The 23014-nt window shown below is 37.3% G+C and overlaps 2 protein-coding genes across 5 annotated transcripts in view; both read left to right on the forward strand.

Moving 5' to 3' along the window:
- hvcn1 (hydrogen voltage-gated channel 1) overlaps positions 1-23014 on the forward strand; it is a 59400-nt gene that overhangs the window by 31595 nt on the left and 4791 nt on the right. For 2 of the 4 annotated variants that reach the window (XR_007138840.1, XM_027175391.2), the window contains exon 1: positions 20328-20484. The exons of the other annotated variants lie outside the window; for them this stretch is intronic. The gene's annotated coding sequence lies outside the window, so the exon portion shown is untranslated. Of the gene's footprint in view, positions 1-20327; positions 20485-23014 lie in introns of those variants that run through there. 4 annotated transcript variants of the gene reach the window in all.
- Positions 922-12155, forward strand: LOC113661317 (voltage-gated hydrogen channel 1-like). The gene is made up of 6 exons (XM_027175390.2): positions 922-1628; positions 7297-7514; positions 9765-9869; positions 9956-10175; positions 10984-11096; positions 11864-12155. Exons 2-6 carry the CDS (start codon positions 7314-7316, stop codon positions 11924-11926), a joined length of 702 nt encoding a protein of 233 aa, XP_027031191.2. The 5' UTR covers positions 922-1628; positions 7297-7313; the 3' UTR covers positions 11927-12155.

A 23014-nucleotide genomic window follows, 5' to 3' on the forward strand; every position in this document is an offset into this window, starting at 1 on the left:
ATTATTCTCAATTTTATAGCCAAAAATTAAAAAATAATCATTACAAGCTAATTGCAATAAAAAAAACAATACAATAATAGTTGTGATTTACTGTAGGATCCAAAGGTTGCCCACGAGAGGAGGGAGAAATTGACATTGTGGATATGGTAATTGCCATCAATGCAATAAAACTTCGGGAAATTCGGGAGAGAGTGCTGACAGACAATGGCACTTTTTAAAATTAAATTTTTTAAAAATATATTTCATGTATATGATTAAATCATATACTCACAAAACAAATAACATAGTACACGATTATTTCATTAAATATATGTGACATTTTCTCCATGACTGTGTGAGTGTTTAATGGAGCTCTTTGGGTGACATCATTTTCTTGTTCCTCATGAGAACATAGATTTTAATTGGAAGAGTTGAAAACAGTTATATTTAGGTAAAAAAAACAACAACATGTCTTTACAGAGCTGCTGGGGTGACATGAGGTCCCATGAGTTAAGACATTAAGTCTGCAAGGTCATTTTCAAGTATCTTGCAGCCCAAATTATTAATGTTGTGACAATTGGTTACCAAAGTCATGGCCAAGAAATTGGGTAATTTGAGATTATGCTGGAATATGTTCTGGAAAAGACATTACAAGACTGATTGAAGTCTAATAATATCAATTGTTCCAATCTCCATGTTTAGGCTTCTGTGGCCACAATGGTCTAAATACAACAGATAATCACCATGTCACTGTACTTAGCAAACATATTAATTTAACAGGGTTAAGGAAAAGTATCATGTCTCATATAAAAAGTTATGCCTAATGAAAAGATCACTAGCACTTATTCATATTCACAATATATTCATATTTGGTTGCGGAAACAACCCAGAATTAAGAAAAGCATATTTATATAAATAAAAATATTTATTTTTTACCTCTCGTCCCTTGTTTTGTTGAATCTAAGGGTTTGAATTCTCAGGGCTGATTCTAGGTGCAAAATCACAGGTTGGCATTCAAATAGAAGTCCTTCTGAGCAGTAGTTAGCAGTGGATAGCTTTCAGGCCTGATGCAAACCATTCCATAATTTGGTTGAAGTGAACCCCAGTCCGCCATTGTCAAGAGGACCAGGAATGGGACCTCTTTATAACTTCCTGGCTCGAAAACTTTATGTCCAACGGTATTTGGACATCGTTATACCACACCAATTTGTGTTTTTCCCTCAAACTGTTGCCACAAAGTTGGAAGCACACAATTGTGCAGAATGTCTCTGTATGCTGTAGCATTATAGCCGTAGCATTACAGTAAAATATTGTGGAAACCTTCAAAAAACTACTGTAGATTATTATTATTATTATCATAATACAACAGCAAATCGGAATAAATCTGCAAGATTAAAATTCATCCGTGATGGTCAGGTTTCCACAAACCCTCGTCCATCTAGTGTAACTTATCCAGGCTTCACAGTTAAGATGAAAGTCAATGTATTAACAAATGATGCACAATCAGTCATATCAAAGGTGAATTAATTCCAACTTGGCAACCCTGATTCAGCTCCTCTTTCATACTGACTGCTGAATAGATCTTCTCAGTTCAGTGTTCGCTGACAGAACCGTTTCGGTGCTTTTCCTCTCATCAGACACAAGCTGAGGTAAGTCATCACTGATTTCTCACAGCTTTCCTACAGAATCAGGGTTTATTGCACTTAATTAAAGTGATGCAAGCTCCTAACACTGAAGCTCCTAAAGAACACAAAAACCTCAGCTGAGATAACGAATTGCTTCTAAAACAACAGTTTATAAAAGACAAACCACAGACACATCTACAAACTCCAGTATTGCAGAAGATTTCCTTAATTTGATGGTTTGGGTTAGGTAGATTTCCAGGACTTAAATTGGCATTAAAGCTTCAGTGCAAATAAAAAAAGTGTTAATGTTAGAAATTTGTATTAAAAAAGTGCTACTTTAAAGGTCAAAGCCCGATGCAACCCTCAAACACCACCGAGACACTCCAGTGTACAATAACTGAGTAAACAGCATACTGAAATGGACTGTATTTAAGTGTGTGTGTGTGTGTGTGTGTGTGTGTGTGTGTGTGTGTGTGTGTGTGTGTGTGTTGATCGGTCCAAAGGTTTTTAGGACGCCATAGAGCATTGCTGCTGCAGAATTTGCATTAAGGAGTGAAAAGAGATAATGTCACACACACTAATGGGGACCACACACACACACACACACACACACACACACACACACACACACACACACACACACACACACACACACACAGTGAACGGACTATGCATTCCATAGAAGATAAGATATGGAACATATATTGCAAGGGTGCGCTCAGATTGATGTCCTTAGCTGACTGGGGTCAAGAAACCTAATGTCTTCTGTGTTGTTGTATTCTGAGATGCTTTTATGTTCTCCACAGTTTTAAAGAGTAGTTATTTCTTTAAGTTTACCGCAAACGTCCTTTCAATTCAATTGAATTTAATTCAATTGTATTTGTATTGCATTTTTACAATTGACATTGTTGACAGAAACAGAATAAAAATGGTAAAGTTTAAAATTAAGTTAATGTTTATGTATGATATTTATCTCTAATGAGCAAACCTGAAAACTGGAAAAACACCCTGAGATGATATGAGGAAAAAACCTTGAGCGGTCCCGTCTACAGCAATTCCAAGAATCAGCTCTAAGTAGCGACTTCATTCTCCTCTTACGTGTCCTATCAACACACAGTGTTGTAGAGTCTGTTCTGAACCACTGTGTGTACAGAGTTTACACAAAATTTGTGTAAATAACAACGAAACATGCAATGATTCAATGGCACAAGTTGAATAAAAATAGACAGTTAAAAGTAGGAAAACATGATGTCTTTTATTATTAGCTAATTGCAGCTGGGATACAAACCTCACTAGCTAAAATCACTAGAATGCTACATTCAGAGTTTTCACACGTACGCTTTTTTCACACTTTCATGGACACTATAAAACGTTGGTTTTTATGATAATCCCCTTGTGAGAAATACAGTATGAGCAAATACTTTAAGGGAATATATCTAATATAAGGGATATCAGATAAATTCCAGTATATTTAGGATTTTTTTTTTCCAGAAAGTAACCATGCATTTTTTTTTTATTTATTTTGCATATATTTTGCATATACTTGTACGTTTTCACACGTACGCTTTTGTCAGCAATGTTTTTCACACTTTCATGGACACTATAAAACTCTTTAAAACTGTGGAAAACACTATAAAAATACAATTTAACTGAAGTGATTTAAAAATAATTTTACGTTTTGAAAACGTAAAAAAAATTCTTTCTAATTTAAAAAAATAATTAGTTTAGTTGCTTTACACTTTGCATACTTGAAGAACCAGAGAATGCTGAACAGACACACAGCGACCTCTAAAGGACAGAGTGACAAAGCACATGGCAAAAATGACCCCTGCCTCTCTGTTAATAATCACATATCCATAGGGCCACTGTGCATGAGGGAATACAGCCTGGGTCGGATGACAGACAGACAGACAGACAGAAGCATAAAATTGTGAATTTAACTGTGTCATAGTAAGTTGGAGTATTTCGGAAACTGATGATATCCTGGGATGTAGAGACTTTCTTACACAGAAGTGTGTAAAACATAAAACACTTACTGAGCAACAATTCGAGACATATTGGTTCAAGCTGCCAGAAAGGATATAGTTTTTTTCTGCCAGAAAGGATATAGTCTTTACTACCGTGAGCAGAATAGGAGCTTAACATGAACAAAACTATGAACCATGAGGTGGACAATCTACAACAGCAGAAAACCACATCAGAATCCACTTTACACTTTAATCAGCATTTTTATAGACATTTTATACAAATTGTCTGCTTAATTGTACACTTCTGTAAACAAATATAATATAATATATAATATAATATGTATTTGATACTGTGCTACTGAAAGTGGTCGTAAATAGACCATTAGTAATAGTGGTCTCAGATCAGTCTGAGAGAAGAAACATGACACAGGAGGAGTTTTTAGGAGGGTCAAAGTTTTATTCAAACAAAGCAAGAGTTTCATCTGAAGGCTGTCAACATCTTTAACTTTTTAAAGACTTTCGATCCAAACCTGGAGCTTTAAACGAACATCCGGCGGAAAGGTAACACGGATTATTCTTGTTTTTATTCTACAGGAAGCTAATGGGTTAATATGATGTTAATATTAACATGCCCCCAAAACACAAAATGAAACACACAGGGCAAGTTATGACGGGTCGGATGACAACCAGACTTTGATTTGTGACTCGGAGAATAAAGCTTTAAAGGACTTAACATCTTACCCTGACCTTCATTAACAGAAATAGTCTGTGCGAGGTTGATTTTAAAAATGTAAATATAACCGTCACATAAACGGTTTTTAACGGATTCGTTTGAAAAAACTTTATTTATTTACTCTTTATTTTGTAATTTTATTGTGACAAATGTCGGAAAAACACAACGAAAGATGAACTTTTTTGTTTTCATAATAGTACACAACCCAAATAGACTGAAGACCTTGGATCTCATTTATAAAACTGTGTGTAGGATCCCTACTATAAGTTTACGTACGCCCAAAAGCCAAAAATGGCGTACGCCAAAAAAAAAAATCCGATTTATAAAACCGTGCGTACGCACATCTGTAAGCAATGTTCCCTTTATAAATCACAGATCACCCGCAGATGTGCGTACGTGAACCAGCCTCAAATCCCGCCCTGTACACGCCCAGTTTTAACCATAAATAGTCAATGCAAATCACAGCGCGGGCACGAGAGTGGACCTCGTTATAATGAGTTTCCTCTGCGCTCTGTGTGTTTAAAAATGGGGTGAGGAGCCAGCGTCTCAGGGGGTAGCCACTGTCGCCTGCAGGTTATAATTATATTATAAGCAACATTGTTAAAATTATATTAAAAACAAAATTGTTACATTTTCTACTTTTTAATATTGTTAAATTCACCAAGAAGCCAGCCATCACGTAGCTACTGCGCCTGCATTTAGTCTGTTCCCTACACTGTTATGTGTCAAGATAAAGGAATCATGTGTTGAACCAGGCCAGCGTGCCACAATGTTTGTGAGGGTCATGTTGGAGTCACATATGATTTGCACATTAATAAAATGCACATGCTTTCTATTAACATAAGCAAATTCATTTTCAGATGGTGCCCTTATAGCAACATGAGCGAAGTCAATTGCGCCGATTACATTTGGGAAACCAGACATTGCTGCAAAATTGCATTTTAATTTCGGCCTGTTCTCGCACAGTGTAGTGGAACCTGATGTACCGACTACCCATATTACGTATACCATTCAAAACGACAGATATTATGGCACTCAGGGACGGCTGTGATATACCAGACCTATAGGGTGAGATGATAGATTCCAATAGAATTATTTCATATACGAAAAGGTTTTAGACACAAAGTTGAGGATTACTTATAGTTTTTTTTATATAAATAATTTACCTGTATGCCAATTCCCGCTGGAAACAGCCGGTTGCCAAGAACCCCAGAGTGGTGAGGACTTGTATTTGCACTGGGATGGCATGGTTCCGGCGTGTTGCCCTCTCTAATACTGGACCCAATTCAACACATATCTAAGAGCACAGCTTTAGGGAATCTAAATCGGCTTATTAGCCAGTCATCATAAATCATCATGGTCCCTGAAAACTCCTTCTCTCCTTATTCTGCCATTGGCGTAATCCTCCAACAGTGCCAGCAGTACCATCATGAAGCATTACATACCCGGGTCACCGGAGGATTTATATGTTTCTAGCAATTAGACTGATCGTTAACACCTTGACAAAATCACAGAATTAATTTGTGGGCGAAAATTTAAGACGGAAATGTTATAGTGAACACATACTTCTTCATGACGGTTTTGTAATGAACACCGTAATAGGACTGATGATGAGTAGCGATTGTGCTTCATGACTGTATTTGCAGACTTTGACATTTTATGATATATATACATTAAGGAAAATATTCTGCAGTTCTCTAATAAATGGGTATTTCATGCTATTCTGTATCACATGTAGTCGCGCCATCTCCTCCTGCGCTCCCGTTGTGGACAATGTGACTGTAAGGCAGCGCTGATTATTCATTCATTCATTCATTCATTCATTCATTCATTCATTCATTCATCTTCTACCGCTTATCCGAACTATTCGGGTCAAGGGGAGCCTGTGCCTATCCTCAGGCGTCATTGGGCATCAAGGCAGGATACACCCTGGACGGAGTAGCGCTGATCATTATTATTTTATTTTTAATACATTTTGAATTACGTTTGGATTTTACTAGATGTATATGGCCTAAAACAATCAGCACAAATAACACTGTTGGATTTAATCTTCATGATAATGTGGATATAACGTATGAAATGGAGTGAAAATTAAATGTCATTAATTCTTATAATCGTTCTTCTCACATGAATTTTCTACAATCTAACTTTAGTTCACGACCTCACCATCTGTGTCGCCAATTCCCTTTGTCTCTAGTTAATTCTTATAATCGTTCTTCTCACATGAATTTTCTACAATCTAACTTCAGTTCACGACGTCGCCAATTCCCTTTGTCTCTAGAATGTGCGTACGCACATCTCAAAGTTTGCTTATAGGTGCGCACATTTTCCCATCAAGTTTGTTTTTTATAGATCACAACCTTTGCGCGAAAACTGGCGTACGCACGTTTCCAGCCCCATTTTGTGCGTACGCACGCTTTATAAATGAGACCCCTGGACTTTTGGCCATGTGCATTTGTTTGTTCTGTGTTTACGTGTCTGCCCTGCCCTTGTTTACTCCTCCCCGCCTCTTCACACCTGTGTTAATTGCCTTGTGTATAATTGTCTTGTCATCTTTTGTTGTTTGATATGTCGGGTGTTGTTTTTTTTTCTGTTGTCTGTTTAGTTATTAAACTTGTTTATTTTTACGCTATCCTGCATTTGGGTCTGTTTTTATCCCCGCATTACTGACAGAAGGATTCCGCCATTTAAAGACCTTCGCTCGGCCCTCTCTGGCTTCTCGGCCATGGGCCTCGCTCGGCCCTTTCTGGCCGCTCGACCGTGGGCCTCGCTCGGCCCTCCTGATCCCGCTGTGTGGATCGTGTTTGTAGTTCAATTATTATTCTTAATAACCATTCAATTATTAATGGAGACTTAGTCCATAGACTTGTTCTTTATATTCTGTTTGAGATCTGGACTGATACTGTAGGTAGGATGACTGTACCAGTATTTTATTTTCACATTTATCAAAAGCTTATATAGAACTAAAGATAATTTATTTTTCCTTTTACAGAGCTTCGTAGCTGTTAGATGGTGATCGGGCAATTTGGATTGACCATGGTCCGTTTTCTGAAGTTTTTCACGGTGGTGGGTGATGACCAAGAGGCTGTTTCAAAGTGGCATGACGAAGAACTAAATGTCAGCGAAGACTTGGAGCCTCCAAATCTAACAACCTCACAGCTGACGTTCAGAGACGGTCTGAAACGTCTCTTCAGCTCAGAGAAATTTCAGGTACTGAAGCTGAAACGAAAAGCATCTTAACATATTCACGATTTCTTTCTATGCTCAGAAAGATTCAATTCAATTCAAGTTTATTTGTATAGCGCTTTTTACAATGGGCTTTATCTCAAAGCAGCTTTACAGAAGATAAACATAGAACAGAAGGTGAACATAAGGAGAAATATAGAGAAATAATATAGTAAAAAAATTCAAGATATATATAGTTCACAGTGTGTATGTATGTATGTATATGTATATATCCCCAATGAGCAAGTCTGAGGTGACTCAGGCAGCAGTGGCAAGGAAAAACTCCCTTAAATTGGTAAGGAAGAAACCTTGAGAGGAACCAGACTCAAAGGGGAACCCATTCTCATATTGGTGACACTAGACGGTGTGATTACAAATATACAGTCAAACAAATGTTGAATTGGTGTAAAGATCACATGGAGTTCAGATCTTCTCTTGGTATCATAGAGTCCAACTGGAGCTGGTAGATCTGTAGATGTCTCAGGATTCTCATAGAGTCAGCCTCATCTCAGTGGAGGTCCAAAATCTTTATCGCAACAACAACCAAACAACCGAAAAAAAAACTTTTTTTATCCAACAGAATGGCTGCTATTAGAAATAGATTTGGATGTAAAAAGGAATGCCTTACAGTACATATTAACAAAGAGGTACGAAAAGCATTTCATGCATCAGCACTTAATAATACTGTGATGTTAACATCTCAACATCATTCTGTACCCTGGCAAGAAGTTTACTCTTTTTGAGTGAACCAACAATTGTGTATTTGTTAGAGATTCATCTTATACAAGATTACACAAGATTCTTGTGATGTACATAACCAGATTTACTGGTTATGTATGTCATGTATGTATGTTTCAAGTAAATTTTTACATAAAGAAAGTCTAAAGCATGACTCGGCCTGTTGTCATGGAAGGGAAAATAGGGCTTTCTTATTCATTAGCCTTAGTAAAACTAAATAAGTAACTTTTCTCCTTTTATGTTTTAATCAGTATTCATTAAATTAACCTTCATCATTTCCTGACTTTTAAATATAATAAATACAGTTTTACTATAAAGCAGCAGTACAGCAACTGCGCTCCCTTTGTGGACAATGTGACTGTAAGGCAGCGCTGATTATTCATTCATTCATTCATTCATTCATTCATTCATTCATTCATCTTCTACCGCTTATCCGAACTACTCGGGTCAAGGGGAGCCTGTGCCTATTCTCAGGCGTCATTGGGCATCAAGGCAGGATACACCCTGGACGGAGTAGCGCTGATTATTATTATTTTATTTTTAATACATTTTGAATTACATTTGGAGTTTACTAGATGTATATAGCTAAAACAATCGGCACAAATAACACTGTTGGATTTAATCTTCATGATAATGTGGATATAACATATGAAATGGTGTGAAAATTAAATGTAATTAATTCTTATAATCGTTCTTCTAACATGAATTTTCTACAATCTAACTTCAGTTCACGACCTCACCATCTGTGTCGCCAATTCCCTTTGTCTCTAGTTAATTCTTATAATCGTTCTTCTCACATGAATTTTCTACAATCTAACTTCAGTTCACGACGTCGCCAATTCCCTTTGTCTCTAGAATGTGCGTACGCACATCTCAAAGTTTGCTTATAGGTGCGCACATTTTCCCGTCAAGTTTGTTTTTTATAGATCACAACCTTTGCGCGAAAACTGGCGAACGCACGTTTCCAGCCCCGTTTTGTGCATACGCTCGCTTTATAAATGAGACCCCTGGACTTTTGGCCATGTGCATTTGTTTGTTCTGTGTTTACGTGTCTGCCCTGCCCTTGTTTACTCCTCCCCGCCTCTTCACACCTGTGTTAATTGTCTTGTGTATAATTGTCTGGTCATCTTTTGTTGTTTGACATGTCGGGTGTTGTTGTTTTTTTTCTTGTGACGTACATAACCCGATTTACTGGTTATGTACATCATGTATGTATGTTTCAAGTAAATTTTTACATAAAGAAAGTCTAAAGCATGACTGGGTCTGTTGTCATGGAAGGGAAAATAGGGCTTTCTTATTCATTAGCCTTAGTAAAACTAAATAAGTAACTTTTCTCCTTTTATTTTTTAATCTCTATTCATTAAATTAACCTTCATCATTTCCTGACATTTAAATATAATAAATACAGTTTTACTATAAAGCAGCAGTACAGCAGATAAACCTCACATGCTGTATTGTGTTCTTTATAAAGATATTGTTGCTCTGTCTGTGCTCTAGATAGCTGTTGTGATTCTGGTGATCTTGGATGCCTTATTTGTTCTGTGTGAGCTGCTGTTAGACCTGTCTATAATCAAAGTCGATGAGCATCACATCGCTCCAGAGGTGAGTCGAAGCAAGATCCAATTCAAATTACTGTGTTTTTCCCTCACCAAACCTCACCACTAGTTACTCCTTTTGACATTTTGCAGGAGTTTCACTACCTCAGCTTGGCTCTGCTCACCTTCTTCATGGTGGAGCTGGGCTTTAAGCTGTACGCTTTCCAGATGGAGTTTTTCCACCACAAATTTAAGCTGTTTGATGGAATTGTTGTGATTCTGTCTTTCATCATGAATATCGTGTACATCTTCAAAGAGAACGCCTTTGATGCCAGGGGCTTCCTCATCCTGGTCAGGCTGTGGATCATTAATGGTATGGATCACATGGATAAATGAAAGAAAAATCAGTAAAACTTTTTTCAATTTAATTGTTAAGCTTTGCGCTGTTTATCTTCTGATATAAAGAGACTCAAACCAACCCATCGACTCTATTTGTGTTCTACATTTACATTTCTGCCATTTTAGCATACACCCGTTTCCAGAGTGACTTACATTTTTTACTGACTTTCAAGTCAGTTTTGAAAGTCAGTTTATATATCGCAAAGGTTTAAACCATTTTGATTTACATGCATGTTATTTAAATATTGGTGTTACCCTTTAATTTCAGCAGAGAACTAAAGGAACAAACTATAGCCTTTTTAAGTGTAGGAAAAAACACCTTGTTTTTGTTTTTTGTTGATTAACCAGACATTTTCAGTAAAAGGTGTATGTCTCAAATTACATTGTGTATGCTAAATTCTTACACAATACTATACAGTTATCTACTGTATCTCCTGACCTGGATGATGTGGAGTTGCCAAATTAACACCATTAAGCTATCAGAAGAGCCTCATCAAGTGCCATACAGAGTTTCCAAAAAATTGCCCAGTGACAGTGAGAGCATGTGAAATGGCATGGCATAGTTTAGTTTATTTACATTGTCCAAAACTAATAGTGATATTGTGTTCATAACAATCTGTAAAGCAATGGCACTGGACACCCTGCTGCTGTGGATGTCAAGCCAGAACAACATATAACATAGTTCAATATAGAAATCTATAATTCTCTGTCTTTGGTGAACATACACTTCTTTTTAACACACACTGAGACATTTTGTACCCTTTCTGTTATTCCTCCTGTAGGTATTCTGTTGTCAGTGAAGAGTCAAGCCGATCACAATGTGAACAAACTGAAAGAGGAAAATGATCGCCTCCTCCATCAAATTAGCGTGCTGCAAGAGCACAAAACCGCAATGGTGAGTGTTTGACCTGATGACGTGTTTGATCTGAACCGACTGATGACATCACATTTAGAATTTTCACTTTAAATTGATCACATATCTACATGCATGTTCTGGAAAAGAGAAAATGTTTTCAGTTTGTTCTTTATGTACCACATTTACATATTTGCTTATACTACAAAAGAACAGAATAACTTCAAAACTACAACAGTTACATCTTTCTAATTAACATGAAGCTGAGGGAAGATAAACTAACCTAAATTTTATTCTTACTTTATTTGAATCTTTTTTAAATTTCTATCACAGGATCAATAAGAGGGTTTGTTGTATTCATTATTATAACCAGAAATAAATGCTTAATTCTTGGAAAACCTTTTGGGAAAGTTTCCAAGATTTTCAGTAGTAATTGTTTATCAGGTTTATCGCTTAACACATGTACGAACACAGCCAGTTTTCTTATCTTCATTTGATTTTAAAAAGCATTTTAAATAAAACCAACTTAAAACATTGATGTGGATATGTTGCAGCATACATGGCATTGTACGGATTATTGGGGAAGGTGTAGCATCTCCAAGCTTTATTTAAGGTTAACCCTATGCTCTTTACATCTAAAAGAAAGAAATTGTGGCAAAGTACATATTGGAAAGTTAGTGACTTTATACTGCAGACCCTAAAAAAAGCAGTATACATTTTGTTTCACTGAGACTTGAAATGGTAACAAATGTCTTGGAGTTACTTTAAGGAGAAGCACTAATGTATATATTTTATGAATTTGTTTACAGGAGCAGGAGGTCAGCAAGCTGAATGCACTCTTAAAGCACTACATCCAGCGTGCTCAATTTTAGCTCTACAAGTTGCCACATCTTCTTGATGAGCTTGAAAAACCAGACCCAAAATGCAGGACGTTCTCCATACTTTTTTAACCCTCCTGCAGACCTTTTCTGCATTCCTAGGCAAAGTAGGAGCGCCGAGTCAACTTGACCTTGTCTGTTTCGACTGCTTATAAAAAATGAAGTATATACAGTATGATACCTTTTTTTTTTCTTCACCTTTTTTGTCGAACTTGTTTCCAACATATTAGCATACGTATATTTTGCAAAAAATTTTGTAATATTTGGTATAATAAACCTTATTTATATACAAAAATGCCTCATTTTTTAGTAAAAAAAACAACAACAAAAATTTAGAATTATTTTCACTATAGAGGCACAAAAGTTAATGCACAATTACAGGCTGGTATATTTCAAAGCCAGGAGATTGTTTTGAAACCATTTTGACTATTTTTAATGTCAGCAAATAATAAAACCTGTTTTTTCCATATCAAATTGACTTGAATTCTTATAAATCAAAAAATTATACAATTTTCATAATTTTTGTGATCAGCTTACATTTGTGAACATTTGTCCACCCTTCCTCCTCCTCCTCCCCCTCCTCCCCCATGGCCTGGTAGTGCAACTATGCCCTGGTGTTTCATGTCATTGCTGCTCTTTGAGGCTTTTAGTGTGTGCTCACTAATGGTGTTGTAGCCTTGCATTAAGTACTTTGAATTCACTTGGCTTTCCAGTGCTGACCCTGATGCAGAGCTCTTATGACCCAGAGTCATCACTGCCACAGGGCTCCTGTGGTTAATGATGTCACTGTCCAGGTCATCTGAGCTCCAGTAGCCAGACGTGTTCGAGCGTGGATGCCGTTTTGCAGTGCCCTCACTCTTGGCCCGGTCTTTGCTTTTGCTGTGCCGGTGGTATTTGTCCTCATTGGCACTGCTTCCTGATCGCCCATTCATGTTACCCTTCATAGCCGAGCTTTCTAGTGACTGTGATTTGGCAAAGAGTTTCTGCACAGAGTGGACCAGATAACGGATCTTTCCTGGGCTATTGGTGCGCTGCTGCTGTTGTTTAGTTGTTTCCACAGCTGTGCTACGGTGAAATTGTAAGGTGCTGAATCCATCCCTCTGCCCTGGCAACTGCTTTTCAAACTGATCCAAGAGGTTCACTGGTAACCGGTTCATCTTCCCTGCACCTAGATGAAGAGTTTAATATATGTTTTAGCTGACTGCTAAGGCTGTTAAGCCTCATTCTTGCACAGCAGTATATTATATAATATTATTACTTATTGTCAGACCTGGAAAAGTTAGCAAAATTCAAAAGGTTTCGTGGAATACGTATGGAAAAATGTTGTTCAGCTAAGACCCAAATCTGTTAATTTGTTAGCTCACCTTTTACTTATGTTAACTTTTTCACATTAACTTAATGCAAGTTTATGTTTTCTCATTTCCTTATATTGTTTATAACCTTGAAAAAGGATTATTTTTACATGTGAAAAGGGAAAGCATCCTGCATGAAAATGACCAAATCTTGGTCTAGACTGTTTGGAGATTATGTATGATTATGCTAGTTGTGCTGATTGTCAACAACTGTTCTACACTAACCTGTAGTTAACACGGGTCACCTATAAATTAAATGAACACTGTGTCATTTGTGTCATGCTCTGACTATAGAATACATTATCAAAATCATCAGAAAAAAGCAATCTGGCTTTATGTACCACACATAACAGCTGTAGAGAAATCAAATATACAAGAAAATCCTGCCGATTTAATTTGCTCCACAGCTATATATTCTACAAAAATCCCTTTCGTAAATCAACAGTATTGATAGCTATGTATCAGCTATATAAAGACCCAAATAGACTTGGAATGTCTATTTTGCCTACCAGATGCCATCTGATCACCCAAAAACAGGCTACACACACACACACACACACACACACACACACACACACACACACACACACACACACACACACACACACACACACACCACTCAAAAACATGAAATAATTCTTGTGAATAAAACTTCCTTTACACCTCTTATGCCTTTTATTATATTTAATTTATAAACAATAAAGTTCTTGAAATTATGCCATGTTTTTGAGTAAAATAAGCAGAAATGATTGAATATTATAAACATCCCCAGGTCAAAGTTGACTGATGCAACTAAACTCATAAATAATAAGAACATATAAGCAGTGATAGCAATGAAACACATTAAAGGATTAATGAATGTATCAGTGGAATGAGAATGGCTCGGGAACAAAATCAAGTGAACAAAAGTCCCATTTATGTGTTTTTCGGCCTTCTGTAGTTATGAAAGGGCCAAAACAGTCCATACCGCAGTATGTGAATGCTGGAGAGGGCTCTAAGCGTTCTGAGGTAGGTCGCTCATTCTATGACCCTCTGGAGCCTTGCGGAGTCTACGACAGTTGGCACACAGGCGGATGAAAGAAGCAATGGTTCTGCTCATCCCTGGGATCCAGTAGCCACTGGATCTGATTTCGTTTGTGGTGAAGCCTTTTTCTTGTTGTTTTACTTTATCATGACATTTACATTTACTTTTACAGCATTTCGCAGACGCCCTTATACGTACATAAGTACTTAAATCTCTAGTATTGTATACATTAATGCTGGCTAACTAGGTTACATTTTTAAGATACCATGAGTTTAAAACATTTTGTTCAAAGTTACAATGAAAAAGTGTCAAAGGTTTTTTTCTTTTTTTTACATGAGAGGAAAAGAACAGTTGATTGTCCATGGTTACCCCAAGGTTGCGAGCTGTGGCTGAAGGGGAGATCAGATCGTTGTGCAAGGATATAGCAAGATCATGACCTGGGGATGAATCACCTGGGATAAACAGCAGCTCAGTTTTGGTAGGATTGAGCTTTAACTGATGAGCAGTCATCCATGATGAAATTTCTGCCAGACATGCTGAGATCCGGTCAGAAGCTGTGGTATCTGAGGGTGGGAAAGAGAAGATACGTTGTGTAAAAGAAAAGGCTTGTTGTTTTACTTTATCGTGGCATTTACATTTACATTTACAGCTTTTGGCAGACGCCCTTATCCAGAGCAATGTACATAAGTGCTTAAATCCATAGCATTGAATACATTAATGCTGGCTCACTAGGTTACATTCTTAAGACACAATGACCTACAGTGAAAAAAGTTACAATGAAAATGTGCCATAGGTTTTGTTTTTGTTTTTTGTTTTTTAACGCAAAAGATAGGGAAAGAAGTGCTAGTTGAAGTGTTTCCTGAATAATTAGGTTTTCAACCGCCGCTTTAAAATAGCCAGTGACTCAGCTGTCCGAACCTCTAGGGGAATGTTGTAGAGAAGAAACCGACATGAGCGAGTCACATTAGCAACATGAGAGGAAAAGGACAGTTGATTGTCCATGGTTACCCCAAGGTTGCGAGCTGTGGCTGAAAAAAATTTCAATGTAGGAAAAACCCCGATGATGTTCCTTTGGAATCACAATAGGGTGTTTGAAAGAGTCTTTCATAGATGAAAGTCGCCCTCCGACCACGATGAGACCGTCCGTGTCCTTGAAAATGTCTAAGTGGAACAGTTTGTTGTAATGTGGGAGCTGGTTGCCTTTGTTTAATAGTTCTATCTCTTTTCCATATGTTTGTTTTTGTACATCCTGAATGATGACATGTACTGCACATTCTTGGTCACTCACTGTAGCTGGCACACCTGATTTGAATTTCTTGGCCCTTCTTATGAGACGTGCTACAGCTTTGACTGCTTTGGACCATGACAACAACTTTGACAAATGTTCTGCAATGCTGAATGTCTCAGTGACTTCTGGATCTCCAAGAGACAGTTCCAGCTTTACACTTTGTGTTGTGGGCAGGTCCCTCTCCTAAAGAAAGGAGGGGCCGGTGAACCAGTTAGATGATTGAAGCTCAGTGACAGATTTACCCCTAGATGCAATATCGACCGGGTTCTCTTCAGATGGCACGTAAAGTCATTGCTGAGGGTTTGAACTTTGGCGAATCCTTTGGACCCTATTCGCTACAAAGGTATGAAAACGACATGCCGTGTTGTTTACATAGCCCAAAACTACCTTAAAATCTGTCCAAAAGTACCCTTTGATTTGAGCGTAGCAGAACTGCTCTCAACGTGTTACTAATTGAGAATGAAACTACAGCTGCAGTTAGCTGGAGTCTAGGGATTGTTGTCAGCTTGGTAGGAGAAACACAGGCTTTGGCTATTACCAATGAACAGTGAATCTCCTCTTTAATGTTTTTGGCTCTTAAATAGGTGCATTGCCCATAACCACTCGTGCTCGGATGGGAAAAGTTGTGCAACTGTATTTCTTTAAGCTCTCCGACACTAGCAGGAAAGTAACAGCAAGTTATGTTTACCCTGTCTAAGCTGATAAAGTCACTTTTCCAACTCTTCCACCTTGGCCTCAGTGCTTCTGGCAGTGAGTCGTCCCAGTTGATACCTTGGTGACACATTTCCTGCAGGGTTCGTTTTCCGTGAAGTATATATGGCACCAGAAAGCCAAGGGGGTCATAGATGGATGCAACAAGATAAGATGCCTTCAACTGTTGCTGGTTGGTTTTTTTAAGTGTTGTCAAATCTGAAACAGTCCTTTTCAATGTTCCATTGGATGCCTAAGGCCCGTTCTTGTGGCATGTCTTTGAATGATAAGTCCTTTGTTTTTGTCTCTATTGCATGTTCAGATGGTGGGATGCTTTGTAGAACAGCAGGGCTATTTGAGTTAAATTTGTGTAGATGGAGCCATCCTTGCTTGCATATCTCTGTGGCCTCTTGTACAAGCTGCATTGCCTTTTCAACTGTGTCTGTGCTTGTGACTTCGTCGTCCACATAAAAGTCCCTTTCCATGAACTTAGATCCTGCAGGGTGTGTGTGACAGTGTTTTTTTATCTAAATATCTTATTCGGTAATTTGCACACCCTGGGGATGATTTCGCACCGAAAAGATGTACCTTCATTCTGTATACCTGCGGCTGTATCTCTGTGTTGCAGTTTTTCCACCACGGAAAACTCAGGTAATCTCTGTCGTAACACTGAATGTGAAACTGATGGAACATCTTCTCTATATCGCACATTAGAGCAATAGGATTTTGTGTCTGAACCGAAGGAGGATGTCTGTTAGATTGTTAATCAAGTTGGAGAAGATGATCATTTAGACTTGTACCACTGTGTTTTGCGGAACAATCGAACACAACACGTAGTTTAGTGGGCTTTTTGGGGTGGTACAGTATATGTCGTGATGGGGAATGTACCATCGTTCACCTTGTTTTCCTTCATTGTGTACCTCTTCAACATCACCTCTTTCAATAATGTCTTTCATGTAAGTTATATAGTCTCTTTTGTAATTTTCATCTTTGTTGAACTTTTAAGTGTTCAAGTCTGATTTCAGCAAACTTTCTGTTGTTGGGTAAATGTGGTCTTTGTCTAAATGGTAGAGGCACCTCACAGTGTTCGTTTTCCCTCCTTCAGCTTGTCCAGAAAGATGAGATCCTCTTGTGAGACTGTTTTTGTCACTTGCCTCTTTGTCCTTAAAATCTGACTCTAGCACATGAATCACATCCATGGGAGTAACAGGGGGTAATTCCTTTATTGTGGTTCTATGACACAAACTTGACTGAGTTTCATTGAGTGCTGGTGTGGAGCCTTCAACGATACTCCACCCTAGGTCTGTGTGGATGGCATATGGCCCCCCACCTTCTCCTAGTAGAACATGTCTTGGAAAAGTTCTGGGACAGTTAAATCTGATAAGGAGTCCAACATCATAACTCAAAATAGGAGGTATCTTATCAGCAATTTCTGTCAGATGGGGCCAATGTTTTGCTGTGTCACTAGTGGGTACACTGTAAAAAACGATTTGTTGGCTGAACAACCATTACTTATAAAAATAAATAAACTAACCACAAATAACAAAGTAATTTTAACTTTCCAACCTCTACTTAGAATATATAGTGCCTGTAACATAAATATATAAGTTACAAGGTGAACCTAATTGTATGCCTAAATATAATCAAAAAACACAAGTCACATCAACTAGTATTAAAATTGCATCAAAACTAAGTAATTATAACATAAATATTTTAAGTGTATGACTGAGCCACGTGATATGCAAATCTGGAAAAAACTGGATCCATTTTGTGATGCACATGTGAAGATGGTGGAAAGAGGTAAGCTAAACTTTCTATAAACTAAGCAAAATATTCGATTTTGTTATTGTATGAAAGGAGGAACGAGTGTGCACGCGATTGTGCGACTGCTAAAAGCAGTGTGCCTCCATCGAATGAATGTTCTAGTGGTTAATTTGTTTATTTCAGAGAAATATGACCATGAATCGCGTTGGCACGTTTGCATTAAGATAATTCGGACGAAGCTGTTAACGCCCTGGTCCGTGTAATATTAGGTCATTTTAGTATATACAATCTTTTACTGAAAAGGTCTATGTTAGTAAGACACTGCAATGTCTTGCCTATTCATACTAAATATAAAACTGTTTTTTCTCTTTTTAGTTCAGAGCAAGAAAGTGTTGCAAATGGGGCAGCATGAAGGAAGTGTCCTGTTGGAAGTGAACTTTCATTTGTCAATTTGACACATTTGTTGTACATTCATGATGTGTGGTTTTAAGGCTTCACCATTGCATTGCAGCCTGTTTCAAAAAATAAAGTGAAATGCTTTATTTTGTGTAATTTGCTTGTGTAATTTATTTTAGTGAAGTGACATTTGGTGACCCATACTAGGAATTTGTGCTCTGTGTTTAACCCATCCAAGCAGCAGTGCAGTATGCAGAACAATAGCTGATAATCTACAATAAGTTAAAATTTTACATTGGTTCAACACAATTAAATATCTTTTTTTTTTAACATAAATGAGCTTACATTTTTAGTTAACTTAACTGCAGTTACTTAGTAGATTCTATCATGTTACATATATTTTGTCATGGTTAACTGGAATAAAGTCTTTGGTATATGAGGGGGGTAGGTCAATGTGAATGTCTGAATCATAACCTCTCACAGTTAGCTTTAGCTTTACAGGGTGAGTGTCCTCTCATAGCTGTTTGCTTAATTCTTCACAAACAAATGTGATGTCACTCTGTGTGTCTAATAGTGTGTAAACTAATTGCTCTTTAGACGGGCTCTGTACCATAGACTCCCATACAGGAACAATCATGGATGTGCTACTTGATTGACCATCCTTAGTAACATTGAGAGCTGTGACTGTTGCAGTTTCATTTGGAGTGCTTGGAGTGTTGTTTTCAGAGCTTCGGACCTTACATATGCCTTGTGATTGCCATTGTGCAAAAAAGTGGGATGCCTTCCTTTGCAAAAGTGTTCGATTCTTAAACTAAGAATTTTTCCAATACAATTAGCAATGATTGACTATATTGTAAAAGAAAGTAATGATTCATCTTAATAAAAATAATCATTTGTTATTAATATGTTTATTTATCTATCTATCTATCTATCTATCTATCTATCTATCTATCTATCTATCTATCTATCTATCTATCTATCTATCACATTTGAATCTATCTATCTATCTATCTATCTATCTATCTATCTATCTATCTATCTATCTATCTATCTATCTATCTATCTATCTATCTATCTATCTATCTATCTATCTATCTATCTATCTCTGCAAATCTGCTTCTGACAATGCCCATTGCTAAAAACACAATAAAAACTACAATTTAACTGACGTGATTTAAAGACAAGCTATATGTTTTGCAAAATCCTGATTCTATTTTTTTTTTATTCCAGTTTATTTGCTTTACACTTTGCATATTTGAAGAACCAGAGAATGATGAACAGACACACAGCGACCTCTAAAGGACATAGTGACAAAGCACATGGCAAAAATGACGCCTGTCTCTCTGTCAATAATCACAAATCCTGGTCAGGACCACTGTGCATGAGGGAATACAGCCTGGGTCGACCGACTGACCGACTGAGTGACTGATTGACAGACAGACAGACCAAAAGGAGCATAAAAGTGTGACTTTAACTGTGGCATAGTAAGTTTAAGTATTTCAGAAACTGATGATATCCTGGGATCTAGAGACTTTAGAGTTTACACAGAAGTGTGTAAAACATAAAACACTTACTGAGCAACAATTCGATACAGATTGGTTCAAGCTGTCAGGGAGGATATAGAAACTCATAGAATCACTCTTTACTACCGTGAGCAGAATAGGATAGAATCTACAACAGCAGAAAACCACATCAGGATCCACTTCACACTTTAATCAGCATTTTTATAGACATTTTATACAAATTGTCCACTTCTGTAAACAATAATGATATAATATAATATAATATAATATATATTTGATACTGTGCTACTGAAAGTGGAAGTAAATAAATCGCTATGTATGTGAACATGAATCTGGCGCGTGCTGATCTCAGATCAGTCTGAGAGAAGAAACATGACACAGGAGGAGTTTTTAGGAGGGTCAAAGTTTTATCCAAACAAAGGGAGAGTTTCATCTGAAGGCTGTCAACACTTTAACTTTTTAAAGACTTTCGATCCAAACCCGAGCTTTAAATAAACCAAACGTCCGGCGGAAAGGTAACACGGATTATTCTTGTTTTTATTCTACAGGATTCTAATGGGTTAATATTATGTGAATATTTACGTCTCCATAACACAAAGTGTGACTGTTGTTTTGTGTTTTCATCTCGAATTCTGTTGAAATGTGTTGCATATCGTCGTTGTTTTTGGAGAACAGGCAGTAAAATAGTAAGTTTTGAACATGAGGGAGTGTGAAAGGAAATCACGAGCTAACCACAGGACAAGTTATGACGGGTCGGATGACAACCAGACTTTGATTTGTGGCTTAAAGAATAAAACTTTAAAGGACTTAACATCTTACCCTGACCTTAGTCATTAACAGAAATAGTTTGCGCGTGGTCGATTTTAAAATTTTAAATATAACCGTCACATCAACGGTTTTTCCCCTCAGCGGATTCCTTTAAGAAGACCTGATAGAACTTAGCACTAGTACTTAGCATAACAGAAATAGTTTGCGCGAGGCCGATTTAAAATTTAAACATAACCGTCACATCAACGTTTTCCAACGGATTTCTCATAAGCTAAACCTGAAGTACCTGTTAAAACCGTATGGTATAACCTCTCTCTCTCTCTCTCTCTCTCTCTCTCTCTCTCTCTCTCTCTCTCTCTCTCTCTCACACACACACACACACACACACACACACACACACGTGTATTATTTACATTGCCTGGAGTAACAATTTGAAAATCTGTTTGGATTATTAAACATTTTAACAATCTGAGTAATATGTTAATAATGTTAATAATAATTAGTCCGTGTCTGCAGGACTCCTTTGAATGCTAGCTATGATCAAAAACCTCATTACCAGCAGAGCTATTTATAAATCTATAGCAAGAACACATAAATAATGATCACAGTATAAATAATGACACATAAATAAAGTCACTTGTTAGCAGAATATAGCAACATATCCAAAGTTGAGATGCTTTGAGATGATTCCATTCGGAAGAATTGCACCGTTTGTGTGTGTGTTTTTTTTTTTCTTTTAATTTAAGTAAATGTAGTATAGTGATACTGTAAGTATAATTAAATTAAAGAAAAGAGGAAAAAGGACAATGCAGCAAAGTGTTGGAAAAGTTTAAAAACACAATTGGCTTAATGAGCGTCTTAAATTTGCTGTTTTCATTGTGCAAATTGGGGAATCTTGGACATTAATAAAGGTAATTTCCATATAAAAAATAGGAACCATGTGTGGGATGTTTAAATGAAATCATATCTCATGACAAAGCAGTGTGCGATTAAAAAAAAAATCACAGAAACTTTCACAGAATGTTTTTGCCCTATAACGGTAACAAAAACTTTTAAAATATATATAAATTAATTGTTTGTTTTTTAAATATATTGTTTCTTTCTTTTGTATTGTACTGTATCTGTCTACCAGTTTAGCATCCAATATTAATTCAACACTAATATCTGACAGATTCAGGTCTCAGTACTCTCCATTTAAACAGAACAACACATACTATACATGTTTACTACTGTGCCAGTGTTCTCTTGACAGACAGGCTACAAATAGAAAACCTGCTACTGATCTGAAACACCATCTATCACACAATAGCCACCAAACAGGGATGCTGAAAGGTATCATGCAACACCAGGGGGGTAGCTCAGTGGTTGAGGTGTTGGGCTACTGATCAGAAGGTCATGGGTTCGAAACCCAGGTCCACCAAGCTGCCATTGATGGGCCCCTGAGCAAGGCCCTTAACTCTCAGTTGTAAGTCACTCTGGATAAGGCTGTCTGCTAAATGCCGTAAATGTAACACCCTCCATCCTATAGAAGGGCAGCAGTATGTGCCCAATTCTGCATGGATCAACTAATAGATGTCTATTGCTAGTACTGATCATTCTCATCGTTCCCGTCCTGAGAGCATGTACTCGGAAACACAGTTGTATCATCCTTGCGAGATTAAATTTCTAATCTGCAGATAATTTGACAAATATTGCACCTCTCAGAAGCACTGTACCACGTGAATAAACCCAGTAGCAGTAAGGAACTCGAGCACATTGAGAAAGGGTTCACCGGGGGTTAACATGTATGCTATGTTTCTTACACTGGGAGAGGATTTGTTGCAGACATCATGAGGATATTGATGGACTAACCGCTTGCATTATTGACATCAACCACCAACATCCTCCTTTGCTTGTTGCTTTGATTTCTCAATATATAAACATGTCAATAACATTTCACTGTCATCTTAGACAATAGTGAAATAAATGACAGCTCAGGGCAATGATAAACACTTAAAATGAGCAAGAAGAAATTGAAGAAATAAGCCACGGTTTTATCTTAACTGAAACAAAAGGTAGGAATTTTAGACAATGAGGAAATAAAGCAGGTGTAAAGACAACTCCATGTTGGGAAAAGAAAAACCAAAAATGAGCACAAAGTAATTTTAGAAATCGCATAAAGAAAATGGACATCACTGGTTAGATCTAGTACATCTGCAGATAATTCTGCACTGAATGAGTTGTACGTATTGGTTCCACCAAAGGAACCATATCTAGTTTTTGTTTGTGTTATACATC

This window comes from Tachysurus fulvidraco, chromosome 20 (assembly GCF_022655615.1).
Source record: "Tachysurus fulvidraco isolate hzauxx_2018 chromosome 20, HZAU_PFXX_2.0, whole genome shotgun sequence".
Lineage (NCBI taxonomy): Eukaryota > Metazoa > Chordata > Actinopteri > Siluriformes > Bagridae > Tachysurus > Tachysurus fulvidraco.

Coding starts and splice junctions, on each gene's coding strand:
- LOC113661317 (XM_027175390.2), top strand. CDS start 7,314: ATGGTGATCGGGCAATTTGGATTGACCATGGTCCGTTTTCTGAAGTTT. Junction 7,515..9,764: donor TCAGCTCAGAGAAATTTCAG/GTACTGAAGCTG, acceptor TCTGTGCTCTAG/ATAGCTGTTGTGATTCTGGT. Junction 11,097..11,863: donor AAGAGCACAAAACCGCAATG/GTGAGTGTTTGA, acceptor ATTTGTTTACAG/GAGCAGGAGGTCAGCAAGCT.